Source organism: Panthera tigris, chromosome D1 (genome assembly GCF_018350195.1).
Source record: "Panthera tigris isolate Pti1 chromosome D1, P.tigris_Pti1_mat1.1, whole genome shotgun sequence".
Classification (NCBI taxonomy): domain Eukaryota; kingdom Metazoa; phylum Chordata; class Mammalia; order Carnivora; family Felidae; genus Panthera; species Panthera tigris.
The window spans coordinates 1683589-1707526 of record NC_056669.1 but is presented as its reverse complement, the minus strand read 5'-3'; the positions used below and the strand labels follow the sequence as shown (position 1 = coordinate 1707526).

The 23938-nt window shown below is 45.1% G+C and overlaps 1 protein-coding gene across 4 annotated transcripts in view; it reads right to left on the bottom strand.

The window, feature by feature from the left end:
- Nucleotides 1–18790, bottom strand: part of DYNC2H1 (dynein cytoplasmic 2 heavy chain 1) — a 342976-nt gene extending 324186 nt beyond the window's left edge. For all 4 annotated transcript variants that reach the window (XR_006208595.1, XR_006208596.1, XM_042959288.1 and 1 more), the window contains exons 1-11: nucleotides 18486–18790; nucleotides 11463–11633; nucleotides 10912–11047; nucleotides 8978–9096; nucleotides 7869–8013; nucleotides 6637–6869; nucleotides 4963–5097; nucleotides 4750–4863; nucleotides 4534–4645; nucleotides 3865–3989; nucleotides 2321–2496 (exon numbers count right to left, since the gene is read on the bottom strand). Coding sequence is in view for 2 of the 4 variants with exons in the window: in XM_042959288.1 (XP_042815222.1) it covers nucleotides 2321–2496; nucleotides 3865–3989; nucleotides 4534–4645; nucleotides 4750–4863; nucleotides 4963–5097; nucleotides 6637–6869; nucleotides 7869–8013; nucleotides 8978–9096; nucleotides 10912–11047; nucleotides 11463–11633; nucleotides 18486–18680 (1661 nt within the window). In the remaining 2 variants the exon portion in view is untranslated. The remainder of the gene's footprint in view (nucleotides 1–2320; nucleotides 2497–3864; nucleotides 3990–4533; nucleotides 4646–4749; nucleotides 4864–4962; nucleotides 5098–6636; nucleotides 6870–7868; nucleotides 8014–8977; nucleotides 9097–10911; nucleotides 11048–11462; nucleotides 11634–18485) is intronic.
- Nucleotides 18791–23938: the final 5148 nt, after the last annotated feature.

The following is a 23938-nucleotide window of genomic DNA, read 5'->3' as shown; positions in this document are numbered from 1 at the left end:
GGTTGAGAGTCCAGCTTCGGCTCAGGTCATGATCTTGTGGTCTGTGAGTTCGAGCCCCACATGGGGCTCTGTGCTGACAGCTCAGAGCCTGGAGCCTGCTTCAGATTCTGTGTCCCTCTCTCTCTACCCCTCCCCCACTGATGCTCTGTCTCTGTCTCAGAAATAAACATTAAAAAATTTTTTAAAAAAAAGGATCAGTGACAAAGAACATAAAAATGGTAGGAGTAGAGATACTCAAATGTTTCATTCCTCGGATCTTTGTTTCTCTACCTAAGGACTGGCCTTTGTGTTTCTTTCAAGGCTACAGCAGCTACTTTTAAATCAGGTCATTCAAGTCAGCGTGGACTGTGACAACACTGAGTTAAAGTGATTAACAAGTATTTTATTCTCATGACCTCTCTTTCAGGATCAGGTTTATATAATGCTTATTCCTTCGAATCACTTTCATCATTTAGAAAACACGTAGGTCTTAAAACGCAAGCTACTGAAAAGCAAAGAACAAATCTATCCCACCCACGTAACAACACATATAATAAAGCATAATAAAAGGGAGACACTTTGGGGGCACCTGTGTGGCTCAGTTGATTAAGCAGCTGACTCTTGGTTTTAGCTCAGGTCATGATCTCATGGTTCGTGGGATCGAGTCCCACGACAGGCTCTGTGCTGACAGCGTGGAGCCTGCTTGTGATTCTCTCTTTCCCTCTCCCTCTCCCTCTCTCTGTTCCCCCCAGTTTGCACATGGGCACACTCTCTCTCAAAATAAATAAACTTAAAAAAAAAAAAGTTAAAAAAGGTAGATACTTTAAAATGGCTTAGAATAATGATTTAGCCCCAACTTTCCTATAACGTAAAGCCTGTCAGAAAATTTTAATGGTCAGTTTCTCTGCCTTTCTTTATTTGCAACTCACCTTCAAAATTACTTTCTATATACCAGCATATCCTGAAATATATTCTAAAACACACTGATTTTATGGAACAGTGATGGGTTTTGCCCAGAAAAAAAAGCAGAAGTCAGAGTATTTCATCGGCAAATGGAAAACACCAGGATAAACAAAGTTGAACAGACTTCTTTCCAGAAAGTCTCAATCCTCTGGCATGCTATTATACACAGAGGATCTCCACTAGAACTACAAGGATAAAAGTGTGAAAATTTCCCAAATGTACTTGACTACAGAACTTTTTTCCCCAGCATCTCTCCTATTTCAGGTTTCAGTAGGAAGGGAAAGAGTTACATGGCACACAGTTATAACCATTATGCCCTGGTACTTTCTGGTTCTTCGAAGAGAAGAACACAATCAAAATGAAAGATAAGGGGAAAAAAATTATTCATTCAGTCTAAGAAGCTACCATTTTTGGACCTAAATATTCTTTGTAGCAGCATAGGGAAAATACACAGAATTTCATATTATGAACAAAATTAACTTTTGAAAAGTAACAAGTTTCTAAAAACTAAAACATGACTAGTTTCTAAAAATATAATAATACACTAAGAAAAGTTTACCTGAACAAAGAAACAATGGTTTTTCCAGACCATACTTTTTTTTTTTAAACAGGACATTTTTTCTTTTTATTTTAATGTTTTTATTTATTTTTGAGACAAAGAGAGACAAAGCATGAGCAGGGGAGAGGCAGAGAGAGAGGGAGACACGGAATCTGAAGCAGGCTCCAGGCTGAGCTGTCAGCATAGAGCCCGACACGGGACTCGAACCCACAGACTGTGAGATCATGACCTGAGCTGAAGTCGGATGCTTTATAAACTGAGCCACCCAGGCGCCCCTAGACCATCCATTTTAAACAGCCATTAGAATAATTAGGTTAACCAACTAAATTAGGTTCAATCTAGCTCAATAAATGTTGACCAAACCCTTATCCTATGGTAGGCGCCATAAGAGTATTTCATAAAGAAATACTCTCTACCTCAAAGAGTTTGAAATTATGAAATTTTACAATTGATAATGGTGTGTTTGTGTGTGTGCCCATGTAAATAATCTTCATGTAAAAAAGGTAGAAAAACATATATGAATATCGATAGCAAAGAACCATGGGAAAGGACAGCCTCATTCCAAAATCAGAATCTGTAGGTCTGAGAAACAGACCCAAGAAGCAAGGCGGGTGGCCAACTAACTCAATCTCCCAAGTCCCCAACTGTCAGGACTTAAAAGCTGAAAATCAAAAACTAACACAAATTTTTTTAAGGAGCAGCAGCAAGTTTGGGGAAAGGAGAGAAGAGAGATCATTAATTCCATCCTGTCACTTAGATTACTCACATAAGAAACAAGATCCTTGTGTAGATTTCACTGTTTAGTGTAGTTACACTTACCACAAGCCGGATCTGGAATCAGACAAACCGGACTGAATGTCCCTGGACCAATCATCAAATTGTTCTTGTTCATACAGTTTAAACTGGTCTAACAAATCTTCGGCAGCTCGATGGAAAGATCGAAATCCTGACAAGTCAGATAAAAGAGCCTCTGCAATCTTGAGAGTATCATCCGCCTTAAAAAGCCAAATTACATGAATATTACAAGAATGTATTAATACTTATTATAAGATTAGCACAAAAGGAACCACATTCTCTAATCTGTGATTCAGAAATTATTTTCCCATTCAACTATACACAGTAAAATAGAAAACTTGCCAAGGAATGTAAGAAAATCAACCCCTACTCTGCTCCGCTTTAGACAACCTCAGAATAACAAAACACAGATGATAATGCCAACTGGGTATAACCTGAAGGGTAAGGTAAGGGAAATTCAAGGCAAACTCCCAAGAATTCAGCAATGTCCCCAAACAAAGGAAGCAATAATGTGCTAAGTGCTCTCGCAAACAGCTCTCAAACAATAACTGCCAGTCGGAATAGCAATTAAAAGAAAGAAATGCCTTTCTTCCACAACTGTACAAAGAACCTTATAGCAATGTGGAAAGCTGACTGACAAAATTGGGCAGAATATTCCAGAAAATAAAACATCAAAAATACAAACTTCAATAGGCAGAACTCTCAAATATACTAGCCTTTATAATATTCTATGTCTTCTGGCTCTTAGTCACAGACTATAACCAGGTAATGTTCATTATATGAGTCAAGTGCCATACCATGTACATTAAATAGTGAGTACGTGAGAATCTGAGATCAATTTTAGTAATACTAAAACATTAACATAATAGCCGTTAAACCCAGAAACTGCTGACACTACCTCACGCAAAGTCATAATTACCTTCACATTTCCTTTAACTCCCTCCAACCTAGAATGATTTACTCACAGAAATACACTTTCAGAGAGACCTCACAACGACCAACATTCTACTATGATAATCTCGAAGGATTAAAACAATCCTTTGAAAATAAGTAAAAGAGGGGCGCCAGGGTGGCGCAGTCGGTTAAGCGTCCGACTTCAGCCAGGTCACGATCTCGCGGTCCGTGAGTTCGAGCCCCGCGTCAGGCTCTGGGCTGATGGCTCGGAGCCTGGAGCCTGTTTCCGATTCTGTGTCTCCCTCTCTCTCTGCCCCTCCCCCGTTCATGCTCTGTCTCTCTCTGTCCCAAAAATAAATAAAATAACGTTGAAAAAAAAAAAAAGAAAATAAGTAAAAGATGGTTTCCTCTTGAATATTTCTAAGAAGGCACTTTACCTGTAACAACGGCACCTGGGTAATAAGTGACTTGATAATTATCCCTACATAAAAATGAGTAGACCATTACAGCCACGTCTGTACCCTTTTTCGGAAATCTGCACAAGAAAATTAGATGGATACGCCAAAGAAAACAGAGAATGTTTTTAATGTTTTCACTCCAGTTCTAGAGTGCCTTCTACATTACTTTGGCACATTTTACAACTAGTATCCTTCAACATCTATCAAAACTAATACCTTCAGTTCCAACTGGCGAACCCAAACTATATTATTAACAACTTCCGACAGGTTTTTGCCAGCAAGTGGTCCAGACGCCTCACCAGGAACTCCTCGGCATCGATTCTCAAAGTCTAATCGAAAATCTGTAACATTTAAGTCAAATAAATGATTACACACATTCAGCAAGTACTTCCTAAATGCTTTCGATGCACCAAGTAGTACATTAAAGGTAGTGAACAGAAAAATAGTAAGACTTGGTCCTTTGCCCTCAGGAACCTTACCATGCATCCAATGAGACAGGGAAAGAAAATAACTAATTTTTAAAATCTGTAATTTGGGGCACCTGGATGGCGCAGGTGGTTGAGTGTCCGAATTCGGCCCAGGTCATGCTTTTGTGGTTCGTGAGTTCAAGCTCCACATGGGGCTGACAGCTGTGCTGACAACTTGGAGCCTGCCTCAGACCCTCTGTCTCCCTCTCTCTCTGCTCCTCCCCAACTCACACTCTCTCAAAAATAAACATTTAAAAGAATAAATAATAAAAATCTGTAATTTGTAACAAAAATAGTAAATTAATCTTCCACCTATATTGTTATAAGATACACTCTTAATCCTAAATAGTATACAAGAAAAAGTAACCTACAAAAATATTTTCTCAGGTAAACGCTATAATCTCTGATAAACTTTTACCTTTTATTGAGTCCACGAGTCTTGCCAGTAAAGTTTCTCTTTCTAACATCAATTCTTTACTTATAGTTGGACGCTTCACCAGCTCTTTGTATTTCAGAAACGCTTGAAGAAGCTAACATAAAATAAAAACAGTATATATTCATCCTAAGTTGATCAACTTAGTAAATATATAAATATCTCCTAAAACAGCTTAAGGGAAATATTTCAGCATTTTACCTGCTGTGGGCTGTCCTGAATTTCTGAAATATAAATTTTCAATTTTCCTGCTATTTTCTGTTCCGCAGGTGCAATAATTTTTTCATACTGAGACACTGCAGCTTTCCATAAAGGCTAAACAAATTAACAACATTATTAGACTTTTAGTATATAAATGTCTGCCTTGAGAAGGACGACACAAACAGGAAATTGACAGACAAAACAGGATTCAACCTCAGTATATGGATTATAATGCACAGGATTCAGGCCGGTAAAGGGTTCAAATACTCGAGTCAGGCATATCGTTTTCTCTTCACTGGCAGGTAAAAAATAAAGAAGCTTCTCATGAATTGTTCTAACAGCCAAGACCTAAAACATAAAATATCAAAACAACAAATTTATTTAAATCAATCTGAAGTCTAAATATACTGAGCCAGAATTTATTTAAACTAGGTTCACTGAAATGAGCAATAAGACTAATCTTGAGAATTACGACTCATCAGTAATCAAAGTGGCGCTCGAAGATCTATCATTACACTACTGTCCATGTGCTCAAACCTCATGAAAACATCAAATCTAAATGTTTTTAAACATGTTTAAAGTTCATTTAAGCAACGTTTTAGACACCTCAACACATGTAAAAACTTCTAATTTTCATTATTCTGCATTAAGTTCCATTCTACTAATGAAATAATATGTTAACAACCCTGTTATGTGTAGTTTACAATAGTAGAAAACAAATTGTTGTATTTTGTATCTAAAACATCCCCCATCAGGGGCGCCCGGCTGGCTCAGTTGGCAGCGCACACAACCAACTGTTGATCTCAGGGTTGTTGAGATCAAGCCCCAGGCTGGCCATGGAGCCTACTTTAAAAAAAAAAATTGTCTATAGTTTAAATGAATAAAAGGTGTGGTATTTTAATTTAAAAAATAACGAATAAATAAAATGTCCGGCACCAATTAAAAAATTAAGTAAAAACATTACAACCTTTCATCGAAGTTCAAAATATGACTACAAACTACTGATTCAGTTTCCTCTTGCTAAGAACAAAAATACCAATATAACACCCATCTACTGGGAAGGCCTGAAAGCACCAGCCATTCCCCAACCAGACAACTGTTACTAGATACCATTTTTCAGTAAAAAGCAGCGGGAGAAACGACTAATTCCAGAAACGAGGCACAAGACTTTCCAAGATGGGCGGGCATACTTGGGGGCCGAAAGTAAGGGAGTCGTCAAGGAGACAACTGGGTTCCTGTCAAAATGGCCTAAGAGCCAACGTAAGTGGGCACTCACTGCACAAAGCTCAGGCAATCTGAGGACAATAACAGCTCTAATAGACTGAAACTCAAACTGTAAGAACGTGCAGCTTCCAACAACACTAGCATTTCATTAGTCGTGTATGGAACTTACCATGATACTGGCTTATTATTCATTGTTCTACACAGTGACAGGGGCTTCTGGGTGGCTCAGCTGGCTCGGCAGCTGACTCTGGATTCTGGCTCAGGTCACCATCCCAGGGCATGGGATGGAGCCCCATGTGAGGCTCTGCACTGAGAGCACAGAGCCTGCTTGGGACTCTCTCTCTCTCTCTCTCTCTCTCTCTTTTCCCCCCTCTCTGTCCCTCCCCTGCTCACATTGTCTGTCAAAAGAATAAAAAAGAAAAAAGAAAAAGAAGGAAGAAAGAAAGCAGATGGAAACCAGCACTTAGGTGGTCCCACTGGGCACCGGGCACTGGATCACATGACCGCCACAAATTACCTCACACGAGCTTTAATTCTTATTCTCTCCCAAAAGAATAAATGATTTCTCTCAGATGTGTAGTGCTTATTAATGATAAATACATGCCCAAACAAGTGAGGACTACCTGACACTTAACGTCAGAGATCCAGAGAAACGAACGATACCTCTTCCAGGCGCTTGCCCAGTCTGTCGAGTGTTTCAGGGAAGTATTTCTCACTTTTCCACGGATGAGGAACATAGCGCTGCCACACCTGACCCGTGAGGTGGTTACAGGCGATCACCCACTGTTCACAAATGGACACACCCGCTCTGAGGTGGTCTTTCACAAGATAGTAAGGATCTTCCCACAGATTCAAAGTTCCCAACTTCTTCTGAACAAATCTTCCAAATGAACCACCTAATAAAAGAGAAAGCAAATTTTTTTAATTTTTTTAATGTTTTAATTTATTTTTGAGAGAGACAGAGAAAAAGCGGGGGAGGGGCAGAGAGAGAGGGAGACACAAAATCAGAAGCAGGCTCCAGGCTCTGAGCTGTCAGCACAGAGCCCTACACAGGCCTCAAACTCACGAGCTGTGAGATCATAATCTGAGCCAAAGTCGGACGCTTAACCGACTGAGCCACTCAAGTGCCCCAAGAAAGAAAATTTTTAATGGAAATGTCTTTTTAACAAATAATTACAGAACACATGCTTATGAAAAAATTTAAAATAATACAAATTAGCAAACTAAGGATCTATGAAATACCACATCCACATCCTTAGATTATCAAAAACAAATACCTTTCAAGACACACATGCACACACACGTTTGTTTTTATTTTCGCATCTTTCAATATACCATGTGCACCTTTCAAGCGCAGAAATACATATTATTTTTTCAAAAGGTTGCAGGGCCTACTGTGTGGATGTAGCATTATACAACCAATTCTCGAATGCTATTTGTTTCTACTCCTACAATGTTTCTGTACTCCTACAAATGATGCCACAGTACACGTCCCTGCCCATATACCTCGATGTGCTTGTGTAATATTTCCTGAGGATAAGAATGCCAATGGTATTGTCTAGGTCAAAAAGCATATGCACTTTGAATACTGACAAACCAATACCCTTTAAGACTTTGGAGATCATTACAAAATAAAGCTTAAATTAATACACGCGTAGGGACTACAAATCTATGTAAATTTACTTGTATTCATGGTCAAAGAATTTGACACATATTATTTAAATTAACCAACTATATACAAATTTCCATTTAAATAATCCTATATGATGCTCTAAAAGTTACCCTAAGCAACAATTATTACATTAAGGAGCACTTTCAGTAAGAACTTGAAAGAAAAACTAGAAGATAATAAGGCAGGCTTCCAAAGTTCCACAAGTTTACTTCTTTACCAGTACCTATGACATCTAAGAGATGTAACATCCGTGACTCAGGAAAGTGATCATGCTCTGTTTGTCTCCACACATCATCTACAACATCCCGGGTGGTCTCCACCAAGTCAACCACTTCCAGTAAGGATAGACTGTCCAAATTATAGAACTCCTAAAACCAAAAGGCATTCATTTTTAAACGTAATGGTAACTGTACCTTAGGCAATACAGTCAACATGTTCCCAGACTTTTCAACTGCTACAATTCTGAGACCTGTCACATCACTTTCGCCTCCTTTTCCTACCAGGTCGATGGGTTACTTCTTGATGCAAATACCCTACAAGTTCCCCCGCAAACATAAATGTCATGACAGCCAGGAGAAAAAATGAGAATGACAAAAAGTCGATTCATTTACTTTTGCTCTTGCCCTAATTTTAAGTTTGGATTCATTTCTCCTAGTCATTCAAAGGACGTGGCCTTAATGACTTACGGACATGACCCACTGTAGTTCACACGTGTCGTCATTCGGTCACTGTGCTGCACGTTACCAGTAATACAATTAGAGTTCAAGATTTCTTATTTTATATTCCATCATTATCACAAAAAGAGCTTAAAACCATTTCAAACACTTCACTAAAATGGTATTATTGAAACAATCTTGGGAATAAAGAGAAAATTACTAGGCATTTATTTTGAAAAGAATCTTCACTTATTCAACCTCTGAATATTTCAAAGAATAATCAATCGAGTATAAAACTAAGGCTTTTCATACTTCAAATTACTTCAAAACGCTAATTTGAATAAAGCGAACATTCTTTCAAAAGGACCACTGCCTCCACGTAGATTAACGTCTGCTAGTGTTTCAGGCTTTGCTTTTCCAATCTACCTGCAGAAAAGTAATGACGTTTTTGAGAAAAATATGTACTAAAGATTAGAATCTACCTTTCGTACAAGTTTTCGTTTCTAAGTTGTACCCACATTACATGCACACCTTCAGAAAACCCTGCTACACATGAAGGATGTACTTCGTTCATAACCATCAAGTAACAGCTGTAAAACAGAGGGAACTCTGATGCAGCTGGGCCCTAAGCACCTCCATCTGAAGCCTGGCATGTGACCATGTAGGAACCACGTACTCTTGCGATGGTTTCAAACAGCTCCTTAAAATAGCCGGCTCTCTCTCTGCTAATCTGTTTACTTCCACGATGAGCTTCTTCCACCCAGAACTGGAACTCATCACTTGGTGTAAGAATACCTGAAAAGGTATAAAGGGAAAAAAAGAAATACCCATTGAGAATGAAAAGCCAGAAAATTATCTGGTTCATTTGCTGATTATGCATCTGTCCTGTACTCTCGAAGATGTACATAAAGTTTTACGATTTCTATCAACAGACAGTTCTTACCTAAATGCACTAACAACAATTAACAGCATCAAATTTATGCTTTGCAGGTTTGGTGCTCAGTATGTTTCCCGTATGTGTTTGTCAACCATCCACATGCAGGCTGTCGGTCTGCATCTAATACTAGCAAACTTGCTTCTGCAGCACACGGCTTTCCGAAGCCTTTGTAGCAACTGCTACAATTCTAAAACCTGTCATATCACTTTCGCCTCCTTTTCCTACCAGGTGACGGGTTACTTCTTGATGCAAATACCCTACAAGTTCCCCCGCAAACATAAATGTCATGACAGCCAGAAGAAAAAATGAGAATGACAAAAAGACGATTCATTTACTTTTGCTCTTGCCCTAATTTTAAGTTTGGATTCATTTCTTCTAGTTACTCAAAGGAAGTGGCCTTAATGACTTACAGACATGACCCATTGTAGTTCACATGTGTCACCATTCGGTCACTGTGCATACCGTGCATCTCAGTGAACACCATCCAAATTAGAAATGATTACAATTTAATCAATAAACACTTGTAATTTAATGTCAAAATATAAATAAATAAAAATAATCTTACTTTTCAATTTGCTTTTAAATTTCCCAAAGAACTGGACAATTTCTAGTTGCTTAATCACACACTGCAAATATGTGCACTATTCTAGGCCTATAGGATTCAAAAAGTATCTGATTTACTGCTCAAGCAGAGTGTAAAACTGTATCCAGTACTGTAAAATAGGATTTGTGTATGTCATGCATTTCATGTGAACTGTTCATATAAATGATATCATCTACAAGTACAATAAAATTATAACTAGCTTCAGATAAAATACATTTTTAAAATTAAAATATAGTATCTTTGCCAAGTAGACCATTAGGGGTCGATCCTATGTATTCACGGATGCCGGATTTATGAACTCATCCATTTCCTAACATTTACTTGTAATCTGAAATCAATGCCTGCGGTGTTTTCGTGACCGCTCACAGACATGTGCAGAGCAACAAACAGTTCCAGTCACCCCACGCATACGTTCCCAGCTGAGGCTCTACAAAGCCACGCTGCCTGTTTCAGATCTCCTGCTGTAAACAATTCTCCTCTTTGCAACCTATCCAGCTGCATGTTTTTCTCATCTGGGGGCTTTTTATTGGTGAGTGCTCTGTTTAAGATGGCCCCCGAGCACAGGACCGAAGTACAGCCTAGTGTTACCAAGGCCAAGAACACTGCGATGTGACTTCCTGAGAAAATGCTTGTTAGAGAAGCTTCACTCAGGCACGAGTTACAGGGCTGTTGGCAGTGAGCTCTAGGGTAATCACCCATCTATATTAATAACAGTGTCTTTAAGCAGAAACACACGTAAACTATGGTTCTATGTTGAGTAGAAAATGTTATGACCAGAGGCTCACAGGAACCTAACCTTGTTTTCGCCCGAGGAGCTCTATTCAGTCGTTACTGATGCAGTGTTCACAGTGACTTTACAGAACGTAACTACCACAAATTGTGAGAAGCAACTGCATTTTCTCTCGCCATGACTTGCACATTGTTAAAGATTACACTTTCCTCTTCTCAAAATCCTTGTAAATCTACTCATTTAAAGGAAGCTCAGGCTCAGAAAAGTCTGTGAAAAAATAATTAATTTACTAGCATACTAGTCAGAAAGCTATTTTGACCTTAAGTTATGGTTCTGTACCTCGTGTGTCATCTTCCTTAAATTTCAATTTTGATAAGTTAGTGTCTGATCTTCGAAGAACTACGCCCAATCCAGCTTCTAGTTCACTCAAAAGATTCTGAAGTTTGGGATCAAGGTCTCTGCTCCATTCCTGATCCTAAATAAAAACAGACAAGAGCAAACATTGACCACAAGTACCCCAATCAAACTGGCCCCCTTAAAATACTGTTGAGAGAAATAAGTCCAAATACACCATGCCACTCAAAGCCTGAGTACCTCCATCACCTAAGGGAGAAAAAAAAGTCCTTTCAACAGTTAAAACTTTGTAATTTCCTGTATAGCAACATAAGAGCTGTGTGGACTGCATTTATACCTTTCTCCCATTCTTCTATTTGTCAACGAAGCTGACTTTAAAGTTTTTTTTCAATTTTTATGAGACGTTTTCAAAAACCAAAATACTAATGATATTAATAAAATAATATTTTTCTCTGTGTTTATAGAGACATTAATGCAAACCCCTATGTTAAAAACAAAAAACAAAAATGACCGTACAGCTACTTTATTTTACTTACCTTTAACAACATTGGTGCAAATACTTGCCGCACGGCTTGATAGAGAGAATTTATAGGTGATTCTAACATAGATGAAACAAGAATGTTACTATGTAGATTCTGATCAGTAATTACTTCAGGTCGCAGCTTGAAAAACACCAGCACTTTATCTTTTGTGTCAGCAAAATCAATCTAGGTGATAAACAAATGATTCTTAAAGTTACCTTCATAAAAGTTAGTATTTGAAACAAACTTTTCCCTAAAACGTTTCCCCTTGGGGGAAAAAATAATTAAAATAATTACAGCATATTACAACCCATCTACCCCTGCTCCTTAAGAGTATCTGGGTTTTTAAATGTATCCCCACTACCATGTGACTGTATCATAAAGCTACAGTGACAAGTGGTTCACAAACACAAATCACTACACAAATATCGTGCACATGCACTGCCAACTACTCCACTCCAACCAGACTCGGTACTAACAAAGTTGCATGCCCCAGCTACAAACTGATGAGTAGTCATCTCCACTCTATTCCAAAAAGTCTATACAAACGATGTTAATTATACCCTTACCTGAAACTAGCATTTTAAAAGGTGTTTTTTAACTCAATTCAAAGCTACCAAAAGGAACTTAAGTTGTCTATCTCCTAGATTATCTTCATCTGAATCAAAATTTTTCCTTAAAGTACTTGAGCATCTAACTTTTTATTAATGTTGTATAACTAGATTATTTAAAGTTGGAACTCGATGAGCTAAATTGGAATTCACGAAAACAACCATGTTTAAAGTTGGTCAGTTCATAGTAATTAGTTCATTAGCTGCAAAGTCTATCACCCAAAAGAAGTTTTTGCATTACATACATATTTCACACCTTTTCTCACTTCTTTTTCCAGGAAGAGAAGTATATGCATTTAAAAGCTTTCAAACAAGTTCATTGCTGTGCATGAAAACGCCTTCTAGATGAGATTTCATGAAACTTTTATCCTGGTCTTTATATTTTTATGCACTAAGAGGAAACCGGCATTTATTTGGTGTTGCTGCATTTCTCAAACTCCCATCTGCACACATTAAAATTCTATTGCCAGGGGCACCTGGGTGGCTCAGTCGGCTGAGCGTCCGGGTAGTGATCTCACGGTTCATGAGCCTGAGCCCCACGATGGGCTCTGTGCTGACAGCTCAGGGCCTGGAGCCTGCTTCAGATTCTGCATCTCCCTCTCTCTGCTCCTCCCCTGCTCGCTCACTCTCTCTCTCAAAAATAAACAAACATTAAATTAAAAAAAAAAAAAATTCTATTGCTAGCATGATCATTCCAATAACAAGCAGGTGAGAATAACAAGCTGCAGATACGTAGATTTGAAAAATTCACTCCTGAGTCATTAAGTGCTCCATTCCCTTGTACTTTCTCCCCCCACTTATCTGAAGAAAGAAAACGCAGAAAATACACACTGTATCATCATACTTTGAAAACAGTAACCATAGTCACTGGCCAAGGCTCCCAGGCATCAGCCAGGATGAGGAGTTTCGTCCTAAACAAAGTCAGAGCTAAAGCAAAGGATCACTTGACCACAGCTGCTCGTCATTCCCTGAAAACAGGGAAACAAAATCACTACTCCTAGCTGCCTCTCCCGCTAGTTTCCCTATCAGTGGCAACTGCTATTCCCCCTTAACTGACTAAATTTTGATAGCTGTTAATTCAAATTACAAAGCTGTTCTTCTTTGAGCTTGCAAAATAACTTCTCACCTACTGGGACCCATCAGGCATCGGCCTGCCACAACCCACTGCCTGTTTTTGCACAGCCCACAAGGTAAAATAGGTTTAAAAAAAAAAAAATCAAAAGAATAACGGCATCTCATGACCCTTAAAAATTATATGAAATTCACTTATCAGTGTCTGTAAATAAACAGTTTACTAGAACAGTTTTATTAGAGCACGGTCTTACTGCTTCATGTACGCGTTGTCTGCTTTGACACAAGGGCAGAGCTGTAGTCTCAACAGAGACACTACGGCGGGCAGAGCCTACACTAGGGATTGTCTGGCACATCACAGAAAATGTTTGCCAACCTCTAGCCTACAGGATAAAGCACATCACATTGGTGTCTGGTTTAAGACGACCAGTGGAACTCGAGCTCAGTCTAAATGGTGTCCAAGGTTGTCGGGGATCACCCCATGCCATCGCCTGCCACACTCCCCAACCATGACACTGCTGCAGTCACTTGATTCTTTTGCCGGGTCCTTGAAACCACGGAGAGACGCAGCTCAGGGCCTCAGGACTCTTCATTTCTTCTGCTTAGAACACTCTTCCTCTAAACCTTATGTCTGCCCACAACTCATTCAAGTAACTCACTTCTAAGTTTACCAATTCAGACAGGTAGTCCCTCCGCCTCTTTTAATGCAGTTCCAGGCTCCACCCCCATCACTAGAATGTTCTTCTATTTTTATCCAAACAGCACTTATCACGGGGTGCTTAGGGGTTCAGTCAGTCAAACATCTGACTTCGCCTCAGGTCATGATCCCACGGTGTATGGGCTCGAGCCCCACATCGGGCTCTGTGCTGACAGCTCTCGAAGGCCTGCTTCGAATTCTGTGTATCCCACTCTCGCTTGCTTGCTCTCTCTCTCTCTCTCTCAAAAGTAAATAAAACATTTAAAAATTTAAAAAGCAAACAAACAAACAGCACTTGGGGCGTCTGGGTCATGATCAGGTCATGATCTCACTGTTCCTGAGTTCGAGCCCCGCACCCGGCTCTGCGCCGACAGCTCGGAGCCTGGAGGGGCTGCTTTGGATTCTGTGTCTCCCTCTCTCTCTGTCCTCCCCCACTTACGCTCTTTCTCTCTCAAAAATAAACAAACATTAAAAGAAAAAATTTTTTTTTAAAAACAGCACTTATCAATGCCCAAGATTATGTTACACATCTGCATGCATGTCTGTAGCCTATTTTGTCCACTCGAATGTTACTCTGTGCAAATTCTGATGTGTTCACGGCTTTACTGCAAGCACCCAGGACAGTGCCAAACCCGAGTAAGTACTCAGTAAACATCTGGGGACTTCTTAAGTCACGCTGACTCTCAGACATCTAGGGTACAACTTAAGACATAACAAAACAGTGCCTGGGTGGCTCAGTCGGTCGAGCATCCGACTTTGGCTCAGGTCATGATCTCGCCGTGCCCGGGCCCCACATGGGATGGTCTCTCCCTCTGCCCTTTGCTCACTCACACCGTCTCTCTCAAATAAATAAATAAGTAACAAAACATTTTCCAAGGTGACTAACGGTCTGTCGTGCGGTACAGGACTCCACATAAAACACGTTGTCGGGCTCTAGCGGCAACGGCATTAACCTTACAGAGTTGCAGCTTCAACGTTCGATACCCAACCCAAGATCCATCTGCGCCCATTTGCGCCCATCCACGCCCTCCCCGTTTTCCCAGGCCTGTATTTACACTTTGAGTGGCATTTACCACAGTGTGCCCTGACTCATTGTTTGTAGAGGAGTGTGTGTCCTCTCGGGCCACCTGAGGGCGGAAGCAGAGAATCCTCTTCTGAAATCCACTGCCAATTAGAGAAGCGGGGTAGCTCACACCCGGGAGTCATATTTCCCATAAAATAGAAATAAAAATAATCCCTGTCTCACAGTGTTGCTGAGAATATCATACGAGCCCCTGGGCACAAGTGCTTCCACCAGTGCCCGATCGGGTGTCAAGAGAAAAGCAGCGGCAATCTATGAGCAGGCATCCTTCTCGCGTCTTCATACCACACACGCGCGGAGCCAAGAGCTTGCCTGTATTCAGTTCGAAATAAAACTCTACTCAAGTAGATTCAAGAGAATCAAACTAAGCCCAGGACTAAAGAATCCTAGCGAAGGGAGTGGAGGACTCCATCATGCAAACAACTGCACTCCACGCTTACATCTGTTCAACCTAGTGATTCGGGCCAGCAGGACAGGAAGAGGTCGTAAAATAGGCGCTGCGGGGTGGAGGGGGAGGGGCACTAAGGCGGGACCTGCTGGGGTGAGCACTGGGTGTCCCGTGCAGGTGATGAAGCACTGAATTCGACACCTGAAACCAGTATTGTTCTGGATGTTAACTCAAATGTTTTTTAAAAAACACAGAATTCAGCAACGAAAAAAATAAAAATCAAATCAAACACGCCTTTCGTCCATCTACTGAGACCCTGTAATGTGGGAGGCCTTTCTTTCCTGCCCGTGAGGCTACAGTTTACTTTCTTAAGTCCTGATCGCCGAAGGAACCATTTCTTAAGCAATCCTGCCAGTGAAGGCAGTGCAGGAAGTCCATCAAAATATCTCAAACCAGGATTCAAAAATAATAATGATAATAATTTAAACTTTGTATTATATCTTTTCCTAAAAGATTCAAATTCCTAACCAAACTTTCCCTCCGATATAGGCTCAGCACATATCCCAAAAAAAGATACCCTAGAATTTGCCTCAAAGAACTTCAAGAGGCAGAAAAAAAAGTTTGATAAATAAGGTTGATGTTTTTAGTTGTAACATACCTACAGTCTTTAAAAGAATCCAGAAAAGCACAAAGGTGCTCTGCTCAGGTGCACAGGTGTGGGCAAGGGTAGGGCTGGAGGAGGGGGGGGGGGGGGGGACAGCCTGGCTCCCTAAGAGGGTGGAGGGACTGAGGTGGAGGCAGAGGGGGTCCTGAAGGTCAACACCAGGTTGGGGGTGGGGGAGGGGGAACAACCAGGCTCTGAGGATGGAGGGGAACAGCCCAGGCTGCAGAGGGGCAGAGGAGGAGGGGGAAGGGCTGGGGAGAATGAGGGGTTGGGGATGAGGGAGACAGAAGGGCTGGGGGGAGTGATGAGAGGGACAGCAGGGCTGGGGGGGGTGAGGGAGACAGCAGGGCTGGGGGGGTGGTGAGGGAGAGAGCAGGGCTGGGGGGATGAGGGAGACAGCAGGGCTGGGGGGATGAGAGAGACAGCAGGGCTGGGGGGATGAGAGAGACAGCAGGGCTGGGGGGATGAGGGAGACAGCAGGGCTGTGGGAGTGAGGGAGACAGCAGGGCTGGGGGGGTGAGGGAGACAGCAGGGCTGGGGGGGGTGAGGGAGCCAGCAGGGCTGGGGGGGGTGAGGGAGCCAGCAGGGCTGGGGGGGTGAGGGAGACAGCAGGGCTGGGGGGGATGAGGGAGACAGCAGGGCTGGGGGGATGAGGGAGACAGCAGGGCTGGGGGGTGATGAGGGAGACAGCAGGGCTGGGGGGATGAGGGAGACAGCAGGGCTGGGGGGGTGAGGGAGACAGCAGGGCTGGGGGGATGAGGTAGACAGCAGGGCTGGGGGGTGGTGAGGGAGACAGCAGGGCTGGGGGGGGGTGGTGAGGGAGACAGCAGGGCTGGGGGGATGAGGGAGACAGCAGGGCTGGGGGGGGATGAGGGAGACAGCAGGGCTGGGGGGGGGGATGAGGGAGACAGCAGGGCTGGGGGGTGGTGAGGGAGACAGCAGGGCTGGGGGGGGGGGATGAGGGAGACAGCAGGGCTAGGGGGATGAGAGAGACAGCAGGGCTGGGGGGGGGTGAGGGAGCCAGCAGGGCTGGGGGGATGAGGGAGCCAGCAGGGCTGGGGGGTGGTGAGGTAGACAGCAGGGCTGGGGGGTGGTGAGGGAGACAGCAGGGCTGGGGGGGGTGGTGAGGGAGACAGCAGGGCTGGGGGGATGAGGGAGACAGCAGGGCTGGGGGGGGGATGAGGGAGACAGCAGGGCTGGGGGGATGAGGGAGACAGCAGGGCTGGGGGGGGGATGAGGGAGACAGCAGGGCTGGGGGGATGGGGTAGACAGCAGGGCTGGGGGGTGGTGAGGGAGACAGCAGGGCTGGGGGGGGTGGTGAGGGAGACAGCAGGGCTGGGGGGATGAGGGAGACAGCAGGGCTGGGGGGGGGATGAGGGAGACAGCAGGGCTGGGGGGATGAGGTAGACAGCAGGGCTGGGGGGTGGTGAGGGAGACAGCAGGGCTGGGGGGGGGGATGAGGGAGACAGCAGGGCTGGGGGGATGAGGGAGGCAGCAGGGCTGGGGGAGTGAGGGAGAGAGCAGGGCTGGGGGGATGAGGGAGACAGCAGGGCTGGGGGGATGAGGGAGACAGCAGGGCTGGGGGGGGGATGAGGGAGACAGCAGGGCTGGGGGGATGGGGTAGACAGCAGGGCTGGGGGGTGGTGAGGGAGACAGCAGGGCTGGGGGGGGTGGTGAGGGAGACAGCAGGGCTGGGGGGATGAGGGAGACAGCAGGGCTGGGGGGGGGATGAGGGAGACAGCAGGGCTGGGGGGATGAGGTAGACAGCAGGGCTGGGGGGTGGTGAGGGAGACAGCAGGGCTGGGGGGGGGGATGAGGGAGACAGCAGGGCTGGGGGGATGAGGGAGGCAGCAGGGCTGGGGGAGTGAGGGAGAGAGCAGGGCTGGGGGGATGAGGGAGACAGCAGGGCTGGGGGGGTGAGGGAGACAGCAGGGCTAGGGGGATGAGAGAGACAGCAGGGCTGGGGGGGGGTGAGGGAGCCAGCAGGGCTGGGGGGATGAGGGAGCCAGCAGGGCTGGGGGGTGGTGAGGTAGACAGCAGGGCTGGGGGGTGGTGAGGGAGACAGCAGGGCTGGGGGGGGTGGTGAGGGAGACAGCAGGGCTGGGGGGATGAGGGAGACAGCAGGGCTGGGGGGTGGTGAGGGAGAGAGCAGGGCTGGGGGGATGAGGGAGACAGCAGGGCTGGGGGGGTGAGGGAGACAGCAGGGCTAGGGGGATGAGAGAGACAGCAGGGCTGGGGGGTGGTGAGGGCGACAGCAGGGCTGGGGGGGGTAATGAGGGCGACAGCAGGGCTGGGAGTGGAGGGAGCGGGGACAGCGAGGCTCTGGGGAGAGGCGGGGAGGCGCGGGTAGAGACAGTCGGGGTCTCTGGGGAAGCGGGGAGGCATGGGGACGGGGGGCGGGTAGAGACTCCCGGGCTCTCAGGGAGGCGGGGAGGGGGACGACCCGCGGACGCAGGCGGAGGAGGCCCACGACCCCGGCCGGGCCTGCGGCGCGGAGGGGCGGCGGCGGAGGCGAGGGGCCCGTACCGAGTTGGAGAAGGTGACGCCGGCGTCCGAGCGCTGCACCCTGAGGAGCATCTGGTTGCCGTCGTCCAGAAAGTTGTTGATCTCTGGGCAGCCGTCCGCCCGCGGCTGGTCGCAGGGCTCCGGCAGGAGGCCGAAGTAGTTCTGGGTGGTGGTGAGGAGGAAGGCCTTCCGAACGTCCCGGGCCCCTCCCGCCATGGCGGCGGCCACGACGCGGGGACACGCGGGGTCCGGGGGCCGCCACCCGACCGGCGCAGCTCCGCTCACACCGCCCGCCGCCGGCCTGCTCGGCTTCGCGGTTGCCAGGGCCAGTCGCTATGGCGACGGGACCCGACGTCGGCGCGGGCCGCGCGCGCGCCGTGGACGTTAACGCGCGGGTGCGCGCACGCGCCGCGATGGGAGGCCGCTGCCGCTTCCGCGCTTTGCGGCTGCTCGTCGGTCGCCGCCGCGGAGGTAAAGCTTTCCGGTCGCAAAAGCCGGAAGCGGTTGGAAGCGGTCCACGCGGTCCTCAGTGAAGTCGCGCGCCCCGGATTTCGGAGGGCTGGGCCGCGGGGCTTCCGCTGCACCTGCAGCCTCCGGCCGCCGCGCTTGGAGGGACGCTCCCTTAAAAGTCGCTTTCCGAGGAGGCCGAGAACGAGTGGTGGAGTGCAGCGGTAACTCGCTTGTTGCATCTACCCCTCCCCTGTGTTGCCCATTTCCCACCCCTCTTTATTAACGAACTTCAGGAAAACGTAGAGGTTTTCGGCGCGGTCGGGACCTGAGCTTGCGGCCACCTGTGACACCAGCTGGCTAATCTTGTAACAAGCACAGCCGAATCCTGGAGAAATACAGGACGTGGGGCGTTATCGTTTTCTACGCCGTGGCGTCATTGTGAACTCCGATACTGCTGCTCTCTGATCCCGGTTTTGTGAATCCCAAAATTATCTTCCAAGAACCCTGGGTCCCGGAGACATGGGCCCTGCCCGGAAAGCATTTTGCCGGCTTTATCCTCGGGAACTTAAATAGGTTACGGATTTTTTTTTTTTTTTTTTTTTTTGCATTCAGGAGTCATAACTTCCTGCTAAAACTATATTATTTTATCATTGCAAAGAGGGTCTTTTGATCTGCTGAGTAACTTGCTTAAGATTAGGGAGTGCGAACTAAAGAGAGCTGAACTGCTGTGCCAGATGGTGGGAGAGAGGCGTCCATGAATTGGGATTCTGGTCACCGAATGGGGAAAAAATCCAGACAAGAACCCAAGGTGACTGACTAGCTAAAAAAGGATTTTGAAAGCGAAAATGGCTGGTATGGATACAGAGATACCCCGCTCTGCAGCGGGCGTTATGACCCTTAACAGGGTCTTCAGGAAAGTCACCACTACTCACAAACGCTTGGTCTGGAGGAGTTGTTTTGCTGGAAACAGAAACGGTTGGATTTAGCATCCATGACAACGTGGTAAATGTAAAGGCAGCAGGTGTAGCGACAGGAGTCAGGAAAGCAGTTGAGATACTACGAATGCTACCCTTCCAGAAACTTGTGGGACTCTTGGGTGGGCTTTGGACTTCCACGAGATAGGAAATTAGAGTGTTTGAGTGTAGTTTAACCCGGATGTCTAGAAACATAGAAACTCCAGCTGACGCGTAAACCCTGTGAGGATAGGAATTTTGTATGTCGTGCTCACTGCTCTGTACCTAGAATTAGGCATAGAGTGGAAAGGTCCCTGTAGTCCTGAAGCTTCAAAAAGGAGGAAGGAATCTCAGAGATAAGTAACTTATACAAAGCCACAGAAATAATTAGCTGTAGAACCAAGATTCATATCGAGCTCCAACTCCAAACCGATCTCTAGGCACGACACCACAGTGGTACGCAGCCAGCTATCCACCAGTATCCATTGTCTCCAGCCACAGCTAAGTAGCTACTACCAGGGCACCCCACTCTCGGTTGGGCGTCCCACTCTTGGTTTGACTCTGATCATGATCTCACAGTTTAGTGAGTTCCAGCCTGCGTTGGGCTCTGTGCTGCTAATGCAGAGAATGTTTGGTTCTCTCTCTCTTTCTGCCCCTCCCCTGCCCCTTGCTCATGCTGTGCTCATGCTGTCTCTGTCTCTCTCAAAAATAAATAAACTTCAAAAAAAAAAAAAAGAACTACTAGCCAGGTGTGGCCATTATGTAACTCTCATCAGCAGAATGCGGCCAGAAGCGATGTATGCCATTGACAAGGGAAGTTTCAAAGAAGGGAGTGCGCCTTCCTCTTTGGCCAGCTGGATACAGACAACAAAGCCATAAAAGATGACCGAACCACAAACCAGGAGGACCTCAGGGCTCCTGGCTCCGTGTGGAGTAAAGCCAGCAGCTGTTAAGTAAGCAAGAAATAACCTTCACTGTGTTTGAGCCATTTCGCATTATACTTATGTGGGTCTGTTTTTTTAGAGTAACGTAAGTCACTCTAATCAATAGAGTAACTGATCTCAGCAGTAGGGTGCTATTTGTTTGGGGTTTTGTTTTCTTTTGTTTTTATGTTTATTATGAGAGCATGAGGGAGAGAGAGAAGCTCAAGCAGGCTCCGAACCCACAGCATGGAACCCAACGTGGAGCTTGATCCCCAACCAAGAGTTGGGCACCCAACTAACTGAGCTACCTATGCACCCCCATTTTTCTTAATTTTATGTAGGACATTGGTTTAGTAGTTGGCTAGCAGGTAGCATGAAATGTGAAGTGGAGGACAAGGGACAGGACCTTTCTGGGCTAAAATTTCCTGATTTTGTTCTATATTTGTATTTTTCAAGCATCAGTTCTTAAAGGCTGTTGCCGTTTGGAATCTGGAACCATATCAATGATTCGACATTTTGTACTCAGCTACGTTAAAAGCCGTTGGTTATCTTGTACTCTGAATGGATTTTTTACCTAGGCACGGTTTCATAACATCACACATCGGTGGTTTGGAAAATACTGGTTCACTGAGCTATGAGGATCTTCTAAATGTTGATACGTTTCATAACACAATATTAAAACAATCACATGCATTAGTATACCACTCAGCTCACAAGTCTCTATGTCTGAAGAGGTTGTTAGGTTTACAACAGAGAATGTAACTTTTCCAAAATTCTAATTTTTTTAATTTATTTTTTTAATATGAAATTTATTGTCAAATTGGTTTCCATGCAACACCCAGTGCTCCTCCCAACAGGTGCCCTCCTCCATGCCCATCACCCACCCTCCCCTCCCTCCCACCCCCCCATCAACCCTCAGTTTATTCTCAGTTTTTAAGAGTCTCTTACGGTTTGGCTCCCTCCATCTCTAACCTTTTTTTTTTCCTTCCCCTCCCCCATGGTCTTCTGTTAAGTTTCTCAGGATCCACATAAGAGTGAAAACATGGTATCTGTCTTTCTCTATGTGACTTCTTTCATTTAGCATAACACTCTCCAGTTCCATCCACGTTGCTACAAAGGGCCATATCTCATTGTTTCTCATTGCCACGTGGTATTCCATTGTGTATATAAACCACAATTTCTTTATCCATTCATCAGTTGATGGACATTTAGGCTCTTTCCATATTTTGGCTATTATTGAAAGTGCTACTGTAAACGATGGGGTACAAGTTTCTAATTTTTGCATGCAAACTTGAATTTTATCATCGGCAATGAAAACTGGCAGTTGTTTTCCTTGAAATAATAGCCTTAAACCGTAAGAGACTCTTAACCACCGGAGAACAAACAGGGTTGATTGAGGGAAGAGGGTGGGGGGTGGGCTAGATGGATGATGGGGGACTAAGAAGGGCCCTTGTTGGGATGAACACTGGGTGTTTTAAGTGATGAATCATTGAAGTCTACTCCTGAAACCATTACTACGCTATATGTTAACTAACTAGAATTTAAATAAAGTTTAAGAAGATAGCCTTATTAGAGAATGCATTTTTGAGAAAAATGTCTGCTAAAGGCTCAGTCTCGATAACCAGAGCTTTTCTGCCATAAATGGCCTTATGTGAATACAGCTGCTGGTTCTGATCAGGACTCCAGGCCCAGGCTCCTTCCTGCAGGCAGATCACGGGTCACTGAGCCGCCCGCGTGCCTTGTGTGTGCTTCATCTCATCACCCAGGACGTGAAATGACTTGTCCTCAAGCTTTGGGACTCAGTCAAGATGGTAATCTTTACCCCTTTATTAAGGAACTCTTCCGGGAAACGGGGATCCTTTCCTGTGCGTGCATGGAGGTGGAGACCGGATGGCTTCTGGAACAGTTGTGTGCCCCAGTCTCCATCTGGGCCAAGGTGCTGGCAGTTTTAGCAGCCGCATTAGTTTTCCAGTGTTTCATCACCAAGAACTGCAAAGCTAGCAGCTTAAAACAACACCTCTTTTAGCGTGAAGTCCCGCCTGTCAGTAATGGGGAAACTGCCTACATGGATGTCCACTAAGGATCTCCTGTAGCTTAAATCAAGACATGGGCCGGGCTGAGTTCTCCCCTGCAGCTTGGGGGTCCTCTCCCAAGTTCAGACCTTTGAGGCAGAATTAAGTTCCTTGCAGTTGTGAGACTCATTCCCCATTTCTTTGCTGGCTGTCGACTGAGGTTCCTTTCAGCAGGTGGAGGCCGCCACATTCCTCATGTCTGGCTTCAGAGCCAGCCAGAGAACTTTCCCACCCATCAGTTCTCCCATCACACCTCTTGTAACAGAAAAGAGGCTCATTCCTTTTAAGGGTTCACCTGATTAGACCGGGCCCAGTGGATGACCTTTATGAACTTTCAGTCAACGGATTAGTAAATTAAGCATGGGAATGACAGCCCATGCTGTCTGCAGGCGTGGCACCCCATCTCAAGGTCAGAGGGCTGCACAGGGTGTACCCACCAGGGAGTGGAAACCTTGGGGCCCCTTCCAAGTTGAGCCTGCCTCAGCTACCCTTGCTTTTGCACCACCGGTGAACATGTCAAGCAGTTAAAAGAGGCATAGAATGTCCCACCTTGTGAAAATTGCTTGATCTCCCAAACCCCTGAAGATGCCTTAAGTTCCCCCAGGGGTCCAGATGATCTCTAACAGATCTACATCTTTTCTACGGTGGTGACTGCAGGAAAACAGGCTTTTTCTGTTTTATCCATTATTTTTGACAAATATTGGGTAAATTATTTATCATGTTAGTTATAAAAATTGCTCCCTTAGGGCGCCTGGGTGGCTCAGTCGGTTGGGTGGCCAGCTTCAGCTCAGGTCATGATCTCGTGGTCCATGAGTTCAAGCCCCGCATCAGGCTCTGTGCTGATAGCTCAGAGCCTGGAGCCTGCTTCTGTTTCTGTCTCCCTCTCTCTCTGCCCCTCCCCCATTCGCACTCTGTCTCTCTCTGCCTTTCAAAAATGAATAAATGTTAAAAAAAAAAAATTTTTTTTTAATTGCTCCCTTTATTAAATATATTCTTTATACTTACCCAATGGAAAGAAAGAATACCATGGGATTGTCAGACAATTTTTTGTAGTAAGGCAGTAATCATGTTCGTGT